Genomic DNA, 13,615 nt, shown 5'->3' with positions numbered 1-13,615 from the left:
GATAAATGAAACAAATGCTCCATACACTTGAAATGTGAGTCTGATTAGGTATTGAGAATTATATAACATTATGGAACAGGAACAGTTCCTCATTCCAATCACCAAAATGAAAATCACCAGCAAGAAAGTTTAGCTTCTTACTTGTCCCTTTACTATTTTGCATTCAACCAGCGACAACACAACTCACTCCATTATAAAGGTATTTAATTTTGTGAAATGCCTTGCAGTTTGTGATTTCTTTCTCAAACAAAAAGCATTCAAATTTTGACTAATTTAGGATTTGTGACATAATTCTTAAGCTAATTAAATAATGGCAATTATTAAACAATCTTTGCAAATTTAACAGAGCAGTGTAAAAATCCTTTTAAGTACATAACTGATATGTATCAGATTCTTACCTTCCTCATGTTGTTGAACTACATCAGTCATTCCTTCTTCCTCTTCCTCCACCTCAAATGCAACTAGTAAAAAAGCCATGCAGTTAGTATCTGTGTAGTTATACAAGTTCTGAACAGAAGTTATTAGTGAAAAAGTACTAAGAAATTTGAAATACAAAACAAATATTTGAACTTGCAATATGCAATGAACATAATTACCAAAGTATTGTAAGCTTGACTTAAATTCTAAATCATATTCTACCTTATGCACTCATCTGAAAGCCTTTACAGACCCCACTCATCTGTCTCTTTTCACCGTTGACTCCTCAATGAGGACTGATGCATAGTATTCTCCCAACTTCCCTTTCCTGAAGTCCACAATCAATTCCATGGTCTTACTGACGCCGACTGTGTATACAACAATGAACTTGGCTTTAACTTTGTGTGGATTTTCAAAATGGTAATCAGATTTGTTACTTTGCGGCAGCATTATATTGCAAAGACATAAAATGATTATAAATGAACAATTCAGAAATCTGATAGTGGATAAGTTGCTGCTCCTGAGTCGACTGAGTGTGGGACTTCACATCTCTTCCCTGACAGCAGTAACAAGTGGGCATGCCCCAGATGATGAGGCATAATGATGTATGCCACCTTCTTGATGCACTGCCTTTGAACGTGTCCTTGATGGTGAGGTGGAATGTGACTGCGACAGAGCTAGCTGAGTTTCCAACCCTCTGCAGCCTTTTGTGATCGTGTGCATTGGAGATTACATACCAGGCTGCAATGCAACCAGTCAGAATACTCTCCACCATACATCTATAGAAGCTTGCAAGAGTGTTTGGTGACATATCAAACATCCTCAGTCCTAAGGTAGTAAAGCCACTGGCATGCCTTCTTCGTGACAGCATTAGTGTTGGGCCCAGGCAGATCCTCAAAGATGTTGACACTCAAGATCTTAACGCTGTCTCTTTTCACCATCTTTCTCTTGTACACCTCCATGTTGCCCTCTGAGATTTTACCAACAATGGTATCATTTGTAATTTACAAATGGCATTTGAATTGTGCTTTTTAATCATGCTTAGCCAGTCATAAGTGTAGAGCAGTGGGCTAACATGCATCCTGTAAGTAAAATGCCATGACTGGTCTGTTCTATGATCACCTAATGAGGAAGTTGATAGTCCAATTGCAGAAGATACAGAAGCCCAGGATTAAAAGCTTGGTGATTAATACAACATCAAGTCCAGGCAGTGGCTGAGGAACCCCCAGGCTGGAATATTGAGAATGGGTCATGTCTCTGGAAAGCAGAGTAAACAGACCAATATCTCTCTGGTACTGCCTTGCTCTTGGGTCTTCTATTATTTTCCAGAAACTGAACATTAGGTTGGTGAGGTTGTGGTGGTGGTGGGGGGCTTCTTTTAGGTGCTCTGCTTTCCTCCAAAATCCCAGACGTACTGCTCAGTAGGTAAATCAGCTACCTCAATTTACCCTAGTGTACAAAAATCTTATGCACATACAGTTGCAAGTAATTTGTGAACCCTTTGCAATTATCCACTTTTCTCCATTAATACTCGAATTAACTACCCAAAGCCTGGACTGACACCTTGCCTTACTGTCCTGTTTATTATTTATTGTAATGCCTGCATTGTTTTTGTGCACCTTATGCAGTCCAATGTAGGTCTGTAGTCTAGCGTAACTTTCTCTGTGTTTTTTTTTCATTACATAGTTCGATCTAGTTTTTTGTACTGTGCAATGTAACACCATGGTCCTGAAAAAAGTTGTCTCATTTTTACTATGCACTGTACCAGCAGTTATGGTTGAAATTACAATAAAAGTTGACTTGATTTGACTCGACTCATAAAATGTAGTCTGATCTTCATCTGTCACAATAATAGACAAACACAATCTGCCTAACTAATAACACATTAACAATTGTACTACTTCTCGTCAGTACTGAGTGCACCATTAAAACAATCACACTCTAGGTTCAAAGAAGTATGTGAACCTCTGGGGTCATGCCTTCTACAAAAGCTATTTGGTGTTGGGTGTTCCAATCAATGAGATAAGATTGGAGGTGTGGGTTGTAGAGGTGCCCTGTCCTATAAAAAAGGCACACACAAAGTCAGATTACTGTCAGAGCCTGTTCTTCTCAAGAAAGATCTGTTATATGCATCATGCCTTGATCAAAACAACTTTAAGGGGACCTTAGAAGAATTGTAGAGGTGCATGAAATTGAAAAAGGCTACAAAAGCATTTCTAAAGACCTGTGTGTTCATCAGTCCCCAGTAAGAGAAATTGTCTCCAAATAGAGAAAATTCAGTATTGTTGCGACTCTCCCTAGGAGTGGGTGCCATGCAAGGATTACACCAAGAGCACAACCTGCAATGCTGAAGGAGGTGAAAAAGAACCCAAGGGTAACAGCTAAAGGCCACTGAAAAGAAAGGTGTACTTAAAAGAACGCCATGGAGGAAACCACTGCTGTCTTAAAGAAAAAGCATGGGTGCACGTCTCAAGTTTGCGAAAGACCACCAGGATGTTCCACAACATTTCTGGAACAATATTCTGTGGACAGATGAGACAAAAGTTGAACTTCATGGCAGAAATGCATGCCACTACATTTGGAGGAAAAAGGGCAGTGCACACCAACACCAAAACCTCGTCCCAACTCTGAAGTACGGCGGAAGGAGCATCATGATTTTGGGGCTGCTTTGCTGCCTCAAAACCTGGTCAGCTTGCAATCATTGAGGGAACAATGAATTCAAAATGGTATGCATTTTAGAGGAGAATGTCAGGGCAGCGGTCCCTCATCTGAAGCTTAATAGAAGTTGGGTGACGCAACAAGACAATGATCCAAAACACAAGAGTATATATATCAACAATTACATGGAATCAAATGACCTTGCCTGATGTCTTAGGGCTGGGTATATCCGCATCCACACCACCTGCACCCTGCCACTCCCCACAGTGCTCCACCCTCACCATTCCCAACTTTTTTTGCTTCTGCCAAATTTACGAACTCATTTTCCGCTCTGCTTTGACAAATACACTACTGTGCAAAAGTACTGGGCACCCTAGCTATACCATGTGACTAAGACTTTTGCACAGGATTGTAGGTAAGGTACAATCGATGGGTAAAATAAAAAAAAGAGGATTTGTGAAAGATTAGTATCAATGGGTTCATGATGGTCGACATGCGACTTAGTAGGTCAAAGACTATATTGTCATGTTGTATGACTCTATGACTAACTCTTGCCATATTCAGCCAAGGGAATGAGCAATCAGATTTTTGCCCATACCAAAGCACCAAGATAGTCCTATCCTTAAGGTGGAAATTACATACTCCATGATTAAGACAGTGGTGAATTATTCCCCTTGATTTAGGATTTTGTGGGATGACATTCAATCCCCATAGAAAAAAATAAAATCAATATGTATACACTAAAATTTGATGGTTTACAGTACTGAGAGTGACTAACAGGGTAAATGCTAAGAGGCACTTTAATATCTAACCAATCGATTTTTTCTCAACCTATCATTGCTCTGAAACCCTCCATAAATCATTTTTTGTCCTTCTGAGTCAGATGAATTTAGCTAAACTGTATTAGACCTAGCATAAACCTACTACTCAAGTCTACAACAGTCTTCAGAAAACATTTAAGATCAGTATTTATAACTCCCATCACAAATTACATCCTCTTATTCCAAGCTAAACTCCCTCTTCTTTACTCTGATGACATCAAACTATATCCCAATGACACTGTAGGAACCTCAAGTTGAGCCCCTGCTCAAGTATCCTTTCCTTCACAGGTTTGCCACTCTTGGCACCTTATCTCCGACCAATACTTTAGTCATGCCTCCAATATCTCTAGATGATTACTCCAGTGTTCACTTGACCAGCTCACCAGCATCCATACACCATAAGTCAACTTTTTTCTTTTAGAACAGAAATCCATAGCACATTACTAGCCTTCCAGCCCATGATGTTACTCTACAATATGCCTAGAATTACCCTACTACACAGCCCTCTATTTTTCTAAGCTCCGTGTATTTAACTAAGAGTCTCTTAGAAGACCCTATTGTATCAGCCTCCACTACAATCACCAGCAGTGCATTTATCCTATCTTGCACTGCCTTACACATATTATTGCAATCGTCACTCTCCTACATTGGCTCAATATCCTAATTGCTCTAACTTAAGGTCAAATGTGTTCAAACTGCACCAACTTTACCACTTCTTCTCCACTTAGTGTGCAAACCTGAACTCTTAATTTCTGTAATCCTGCACTCCACCACTTTCTGCAGACTGGGGGTTGACAATACACCTTCTGAAACTGAGGTCCCATTCTCTGGAATTTTCTTTCCAAACTTGTCATCTGTCCTTTTTAAAAGGGCTTTTACTGCTCATTTTTTGGTCACTCCACTATTGATTTTGTTTGCTTTTAATTCTGTACAGCTAGAGCTCAGGGAAACCGGCATCAAATTCCCTGTATCTGTCCTCATACTTGGTGATAATAAAGGATTCTGATTCTGAGTTCAGTTACATTTTAACTCCTATGGATTTTGTATAACAAGGATCTTGTGTTTGTAAACACAATGCAAACCTTATCAAAACTAATTTTAACGTAGCAACTTTTAATTGGCAGCTGACCTGGTTGTTAAACTCCTATAATATTAAAGTCATTTTAAACAAGGTGTTGCATATAGTAACTACTTCATTAACTAGATTTCTCTGAAATTACTTAACAGCAATGGAACTGTATACTTATTCTGTAGTTATATGAACAAACAACAGTATTTATTAAAACTGAATTTTTTTTACAAATTGCTCATGTTAAATGACAGAACAAAAGCATATACAGTATTCTTACCAGGCTTTTCTACTGAGCGAGGAATGATACCTCCTTTATCTTTAAAAGGCAGTAAGTGGATAAGTTCTTTTTTAGGTTCAGTATCCAAGTGTCTTGGCACTTTCTCGTACTGCTCTACCTTATTTTCATTTTTTCTCCTTTTCACATGGATTGGTTCACTGCAATACAACAATGTATGAAAACTCAATAGCAAGTGCAAGAGAACAGAACTACGTTTCTGGACTCACAATAAGGTACAATTTCTAAGTATATTAAAACTAATTTCACCATCATTGAATCACTAAAATCTGCGATTAAAAATACAAAATGAATAACATTATTTAATTGTTTAATCAAAAGAACCTTATAGGAAAGCTAATTAGTGACAGGAGAACAATGAGAAAAAACTTGAACTAAGTTTACATTTGAGAGGTGGAATACTGCTCAGAAGAAACTGGGAAAGCAAATATGAGTATTCTCAAATATGTACTCCCTTTTTAAAGGGATGCATTCCAGAAGGATAGTTTATTAAACAAAAAATTTGTAAAGTGCATAATTCACAACATACTGATGTGAAAAGTGGAACAAAACAGTAAAAAAAATACCTTGAATTAAGATCTCTGGAGAGAAAAAATGCACTTTGGCCCATACTTTGCATATATTCCAAGTCGTCCTCACCCAGCATATCTAAAGGAAGATAGTCCTCATCCATTTCTTCCTCTTCATCTGTGAATGTACATGGACAATGCAAGTGGTTAATAATCTGCATGCAAGATCTTTTGTACGTTGCTGCCTAAAGTTTAGACTAATTGCTAAAAATAACCATACCTTTTTTACCACCCTGCCTAGAGTCGGCAAGAAAAGTAGCTAAGTGAAGACATCCACAGCTGCTATCAGATTTCTTTTGGCTCTCCACAGTTCTGTACTATGGTAAATCTTACAGCAGACTTTACACCAAAGTCACGCAACGCACAAAGTTCCTGAATTTATTCACTCTTATACTCATTAAACATACTGGGGGATAAAAATTTATGATCCATTGAAATGTGGATGGAATATTAACAATGTACAATTAAAATCGTAACAATCTGCTTCCAACAATTCAAAAATTCCAATGCTTCAGCATCTGGTTTTCCAGTAATATTTGTGCATTCCCTCCTGACTCACCAGGGCCTCAATTCCTACAATTTCTTTAAATTTACAGGGTTCACAGAGATTTATAGTTTTTAAAAACATCTTATAAAAATTGTATTGAAATGAGTTGAATTATTAAATGACAAATTAACTATTATGAATATAAAATTCTGAATAACATCCAATACTCTAGAAAATCTGCTAATTTGACATCACAGAAGTCCTAAATGTGCTAATTACCCCAATCCGAGTCACCCCAACCACAAACTGTTCCAGCTACTACCATCTGGGAAACGGTACCACAGCATTAAAGCCAGGACCAACAGAGTCCGGGAAGCTTCTTCCACCAGGCTAGATTGACTGTTCTGTTGCATGTCTTACTGTACATACCATTTATTACAAATTACTATAAATTGCACATTCAGACTGAGACATTATACAAAGATTTTTACTCATGCATGTGAAGGATGTAAGAAATAAAGTCAATTCAATTCAGATTTCAAGTTTTACTGTTTAATTATTAATGCCAAACATGACACCAAAAGTTTTGTATTTTTACTTACTAAATCAATCCACTACTGGAGTTCTTTTTTTTAGTTTTTTATGTTTCTTTGAAAGAGTCATTTCAACACTTTTTTTTGCTCACTTACTACATAGATATTTTATGGTGGACACCATCGCAGAATACTAACCAAGTCTGCAAGTATTAATAGATTCTACATGTTGTTAAAAGTTGTTCATATTCTATTAACTGCAAAGTCTGCCCAATGAATAATTATGTATTGTCCTTTATTAAATCTATGAAACAGTATTCAGGTAATTCTAAAAAAAATCAGTATAAAACTACTATAACCTACTTTAGTTGAAATTTGACAATTTCTACTATATCGCATGCCCAGCTTCATTACATGTTACACTGACTCGAAATTCATCAATTCAAGATTAAGTAACTTGCCTGGTCTTTTCCTTTTGGGCTGGTCCAATGGCTTTGGTACTTTAGCTGAAACATCTCGAGCAGCCTGCCGAAGTTGTTTCAGTTCTTTCCTGTATTTCTTTGCCACATTTTCCTGCTTATATTGCTTATTCTTCAATTTATTTGCAAGCTTAACATTACTTGTTTTCAGCAGCCTTCGAAAATTTGGAACTCGCTTTGTATTTTTTCTCTGTAATGAATGACAGATATTAGGATTAAAATCCATGAGAAACATGAACTGATAGCTCAGTAAGTTCATTCAATCAAGATCAGAAATGGTTTTCTTTAATACAATTTACCCTTTGTGTATTAAAAGGGACAGTACAAATATAAACATTAAGGATAAATTCTGTATACTTTATCACCACCGTTCATTAATATTCAAACGATGATGTGTGAAGACCTATTTATAAAAACATAATAGGAACAAGAGCGAGCTACTGGACCTGTTGAGTCTACTCTGTCAATAAAATGATGACGGTCTCATCTTGGCCTCAGCTTCACCTTCCTACTTCTTCCCCAAACTCCTCACCCTCATGCAACAACTAACTCAGCCTTAAATACTTGTAATGATTTTCCTTGTATGTCAAGAAACAATTCCTTCTTCTGAAACTATGCCCTCTAGAAAAAGCGATCACACCCCCCTCTCCTCCCAAGAGGAGAAACATCCTCACAGCATCTATTCTGTCAAGACCCATCACAGACTCACCTTTCATTCTTCCAAATTTAGGCCAGAATTGCTCAACCTTTCCACATTAGTCCTTCTTGGGAAACAGTCTTGGAACCTTCTCTCAATTGCCTCTTTAAACAAGCAGACCAAATTGCAGGGAATGTTCCAAATGTAATCATATCAATGCCCTATGAGTTGTAGCAGATTTCCTTACTTTTATAGTTCATGCCCTCTCCAATTAAAGAAAATACATCCTTTATTTTTCTAAATTTATGTGGCATCTGCATGTTAACATTGTATTTCAAGCTTGAGTGTATCCAGGGCTCTCAACCATGCAGTTTTTCTATTATTCAAAGTGGAGGATCTCTTATTTCCCTACATTATAGTTCATCTACCCAACTGATATGATCATTTGTTAACCTATCTACATACAGGCAGTCCCCGGGTTACGTAGAAGTTACGTTCCTGAGTCTATCTTAAGTCGGATTTGTAAGTAAGTCGGAATGAGCACATCGGTATTATTTTTTTTTTAATTTTTTTTTTGACTTTTTTAAGATAATTACATAAAATAGAATAGTAGAATAATGATATATGTAAATAAAAGGGGGGGAGAAGAGAGGGGGGGGAGGGGAGAGGGAGACACACACAGGATATCGGAAGATCCTCACATGCTCCATGGAATTCAAAATAACTTTAATATAACTTTTATATATATATTTGATTTCCTCCCCAGATAACTAATAACTTTATCCTCAGAGCACCTATATATTTAATCCTATCTTTTGTAAATGAGGGCGCCAAATTTTCAGAAATATGTCATATTTATTTCTTAAATTATAAGTAATTTTTTCAAGTGGAATGCAGCTAAAAATTTCATCATTCCAGCGGTCCATACTGAAGTATGAATCCAATTTCCAAGTAACATCGGTATTATTTAGCGTCAGTTTGTCAAACGTTTGTCTTAGTATATATTTTATCTATCTATGCATATAAAACACTTAAGAAACGTATGTATTCCAATAATTAAACCACTGCATTGCTTGGTAATAATTGTAGCTTTCATTGGGGCAGAGCCTTTCACATGCTCTATTATTCTCACTTTATCTGTTATCCTTTAAAATTGTTCTGATCGTTGACCGCCTGTAGCCTTATGCTTTTCCAATGACCAATGGCATTTCACCTCTTTCCAAATGCTTTATTATTTCCACTTTATTTTTAATCGCGATTGCTTCCCATCAATGGAACAGAGACACTGCGGGTGGTGGGTCCTGAGCTCCGCCGGCTCCCGAGGTCCGCTGGGTCCTAAGGACCACTGCACTGAGACAAGTTAAATGGGAGGTGGCAGTTTTTTTTTCACAAGGTCGAGTTGCAAGCTCGTTATCAACCCGGCACGGATGGTACGGGAGACACTGGATTGACATCAACCCAGCAAGGGAGCTGTCTGTCACTGGATCGAACTCGGGAACCCTGGCGCTGATCTCACTGCGCCACCAGCCGACTGGAAGGGGGGGTGGGGGGCAGGTCAGGGTGAATCTTACTAAGAAAAGTTTAAGCCAAATACAAAGTTAAACACTCAAACACAGTGTCAAAGGCAACGATTTAAAATGGTGGACAGTGTCTCGATCTGACTTTAAATGGCGGATGGCATTCTCCTTCCTCGGTTCGTAAGTACTAGTTGTCTGTAAGTTAGACGTTCGTAACTCAGGGACTACCTGTACTTTTATGCCTGCTTCAAATCATATTTTCACCTATCTTTATGTTCATCAGGAAATTTGTTGCACTGCACTCAGCTAGATAACATAGACTGAGATCAGTTGAGTCTTGTGGCACCCAACTTCCTACAGGATGCCAAGCTGAAAATGACCCATTTGTGTTTGAATGTGAAGCCATGGTGAATGCAGAGTTTGCCACAACTTCAAACGCTGACATGTAAAAGTTACTTGGTTAGTGAATACATTCAGTGAAAATTACTGAAGAGGGATTAAGTACATCTAATTTATCATGTATTCATTTTTTTCCAATCCAAGTTGTTGACAATATTTGTAACAACCTTGGGGTACTTGGTTTTTATACTTTGATCATGTTAACACATCCAAGTAACAGACATGTCAAAACCCATTAGCCTCCATGGTGCTTTTGGTTACTTTGTTAGGGATATTGGGCATTTGCAGACAATGTGCACTTTGGTTTTTCCTTTGAAAATATAAATTCCTGTCATTAAGTCTGTGCTCCACTGAATACATTTGACATCATCTCTATTCTTTTCAGTCCAGCAAACTCCTGCTTACTTGTAAACAATCACATAGAATCCTTTGAACTTTTTAAATTAGCCACACCACTAATTTCTGTGCTCATCAGTCATAATGCATCTTTGTAAGGATAATCCCCCTGATCTCACTCTACCTGCAGGAACAATCACATAGATGAAGCTGGAGAAAATGGTAAATGCAGTGCTGGCAGGGCACAAAACCATTAACTAAGATTTTTGAGGAACAGAGAACTCCATATCAGTTGTGACCTGAGATTCAGTAATTCTATTCTCTTCTCTATTAAAGGTTGTTCCTTCAACCACCATGGCTAAACTCTTTAAGATCTTACTAAACCAGTCCTCTTTTAAGAGACTGTTTTAAAAGTATTTAATTGCACAAGCTTTTGGTGACCCTTTTCAAGTTAAACATTGCATGGTAACATTTCTATATTGTGGCACTTTAAAGATAAAGAAGCTATAGCCAAGTGTCTTGCTGAACCTCATCAATTACAGTGCTTTGCATACTCCTTCTGCCAATAATCTCCAAAACAGTGAGTTCCATTGGACTGAAGGATTGGCTGATGCCCAGAACTTCTTTTAGTTTTGGTTCTCTTCCTCGTCTATTGATCACCAACTTGCTTTCCTAGTGTGGTAATGTATTACCTAAACTATCCTACGTGAAAAGTAATATACTCATGGCTAACAAAAGAAATTAAAGGAACTGCTAAATCCTAGGAAGGGCTTATAAAACTGCCTGAAACTGTTGTAAACCTGAAGATCGGGAGCATTTTAAAACCCACTCAAGAAGGACCAAGTAATTTATAAAATGATAAAGAATGGCAAGATAGAAAATGAAAATAAACTGCTGAGACACAAAAACATTCTAGGGGTTTTTACAAAGAGGGAGGGGCTAGCAAGGGCAAGTGTGGTCTCTGTACAGAGAAAACAGTACTTTTATTGGAAAAAAAGGCAGAAGATTTAACAGACTACCCGATGGAAAACACAAAAAATCTGCCACATCTTAAGAATGAAAGACTGAGCAATTAGAAATATTACAGACTTTGTCATGCTTGAAAGCTGATAAATCCTAAGGAGCAAATTACTTACGGTTCTGAAAGAGGTGAAGTGGTTAGCAGCAGATTCTGGAAATGGTCCTATGGATTGGAGGGGAACAAATGCAGACTCACTAGTTAAAGGACAGCGAAAGAAGAAAGGGAACCATTGACAGGTGTAGAACAAGTAACAGGAAATCAGAAGCTGTGATGTATTTCATTTTTTGGAAGGCATTCAATAAGGTCCTGTACAGAGTGAATGGATTTGATGATTAATATAAACAACAAGGCTTTAGAATTGGTCAATGATTACAAAGCAAAGTGTAGAAATTAATGGTACCTCTTTAAGTCGGAGGCTAAGATGGATGGGGTACCAAAGGGATCAGTGATTTGACCAAGGGACCTAAATATCGTATTCCAAAGCTTTGCTGATGACAGTAAAGACTGTAAATATAGTGAAGAATGTGAAGAGACTTCAATGGATGTGTAAAAAAAAAGACTTGTGAACATAACAAATGCTTGGTTTTTCTGTTAAGAGAGTGGAACTTGGGTGTATTTTTACACAAATCTTGGAAAACCATCACAAATGTGCAACAAGTGAAAAGTGGAAAACAAGGACAAGTGGAGTTCTGGCCTTTATTACAAAAATACCTGGGTGCAAGAAGGAAGAAGCATTATTTTAGTTTTATGGGGAATTGGTACTATCACCCTCATTATTTTGTACAGCATTGGTCTCTTCACATAAAAATGATATATTTGCCACAGATGCCACATTTAACATATGAAGAAAAAAAAATAAAAAGTCACTACATTCTCTAAGATTTAAAAGAGAACTTTTCTCCTGGCTGAGGATCTGGGTCAGTTTCAAAGTAGAGGTGTGGGACGTTTGCAACTGAGATGTGAGAAAAGTTCTCAAGGTCCATGTACCTTTTGAGTTTTCTACCATGGAGCAATGTGAAGGCTCAGCCATTCATTAAATTTTTAAAAAATCACAGAAACGTTTCTGGAATACATGGAGATTTGCCAAAGCAGGAACTAGATAGTGAGAAGGCAACAGCCTGAAAAACAAGAAAATAAAGTGTTCCCATCTCTGCCACCCAATTGTTATCATTAATGCTGTCAGATATCATTACACTGCAGGCATGTTCTGCTACCCCTTGTCCAAGTCTGCCAAACTGTTCCGGTTAACATCTAATAATTATACACTACCCTGATCTCTGTTTTCCGCTGTTTCCTGCGTTTTTGTTTCTGTGTATGAACTTGTCTTGCTATATCAAGATAAGCATTGTTCAGTGATCACTTCTCCGGGCACCAAGACCCGCCAGTTAAAGTGTCGGCCACACGGGCCCTTGCCCCGGGATCCAACCTAGGGCTGTCCAGAGCTCTTGCTCCCAAACAACCAGCGACTCGCGATACCGTCCGGCGTTTTTTTTTACAGCCAGCTCCCACCCGCTCCCTGCTCCCTTACCGGCCCCATTGCGCCGCGACTGGAAGCGTGTGCCTGGGCCTCCCGCTCACGGAAAAGCCGGCGCCGCGATCTCGGGCTATGCGGCCTTCAGCAGGGCCTCCGTCCGTTAGCTTCCGCACACAGATCCTCTCGGTGCCCCGTCGCTGAGGCCACAGGTCCGGCACCAGCCAAGCAAGGCCCGGGGCAGAGCGCAACCAGGACTCCACGTGCCGCCGTCTCCAGGCGCCTGTCTGCTCCCGCCCAGCGCCGCTTAGCAGGCCCCTCCTTCCACCGGCATGACAACGCCGGCCTCCGGTCATCCGCGTGAAAACTGGCAAATCTTTCAAACTGTCGGATATTGTCCCATTAATTCCCCAGTGCACCCGTAAATTCATCTTTTTGTTTATATTTGACTAATTTTAAGGTGATTTAAGTAAGTAAAGATTTTCAGACTGATTGGTAGCTGCCTGCCAGGGATCGTGGTAGAAGCCAATATATTAGGAAGATTTAATAAACTCTTCGATAAGCACCCCAGATGACAGAAAAACAGCAGCAGTGCTCTTGATGTGCATGAAACTTAAATTTTCATCCGCTCACTTCATTTATATCTCATTGCAGATTCACAATGTCCTCTTAGCAATATGTTCTACCCATTTTTTAGTCATTTGCAAACTTGGATGCTCTGCATTGTGCTTGTCCTGCAGGTCGTTAGTATCAAAAGTAAATTATTGAAGGTGTTCCACGAGTTGCATCCTTCCGGCGTGAACCAAATCCCCCCCTCCCACTCCACCTTTTAAGGCTACTAATATTTTTTTTCTCTACAGTCCCGCTGAAGGGTCTTGGTCTGAAATGTCGACTGCACTCATA

General features: G+C 38.7%; 1 protein-coding gene across 1 annotated transcript in view; it reads right to left on the bottom strand.

Annotated features, from left to right (window-relative positions):
• Positions 1–13,051, bottom strand: part of noc3l (NOC3-like DNA replication regulator) — a 42,035-nt gene extending 28,984 nt beyond the window's left edge. Inside the window, exons 1-5 of the mRNA XM_059947572.1 lie at positions 12,770–13,051; positions 7,314–7,521; positions 5,830–5,950; positions 5,246–5,403; positions 399–461 (exon numbers count right to left, since the gene is read on the bottom strand). Coding sequence (XP_059803555.1) covers positions 399–461; positions 5,246–5,403; positions 5,830–5,950; positions 7,314–7,521; positions 12,770–12,778 — 559 coding nt within the window. The 5' untranslated portion in view covers positions 12,779–13,051. The remainder of the gene's footprint in view (positions 1–398; positions 462–5,245; positions 5,404–5,829; positions 5,951–7,313; positions 7,522–12,769) is intronic.
• Between the last annotated feature and the right edge of the window lie 564 nt (positions 13,052–13,615).

This window comes from Hypanus sabinus, chromosome 22 (genome assembly GCF_030144855.1).
Source record: "Hypanus sabinus isolate sHypSab1 chromosome 22, sHypSab1.hap1, whole genome shotgun sequence".
Taxonomy (NCBI): Eukaryota; Metazoa; Chordata; class Chondrichthyes; order Myliobatiformes; family Dasyatidae; genus Hypanus; species Hypanus sabinus.
Note: the sequence above shows the minus strand (reverse complement) of the source record. Positions and strands in the feature narration are given on the sequence as shown.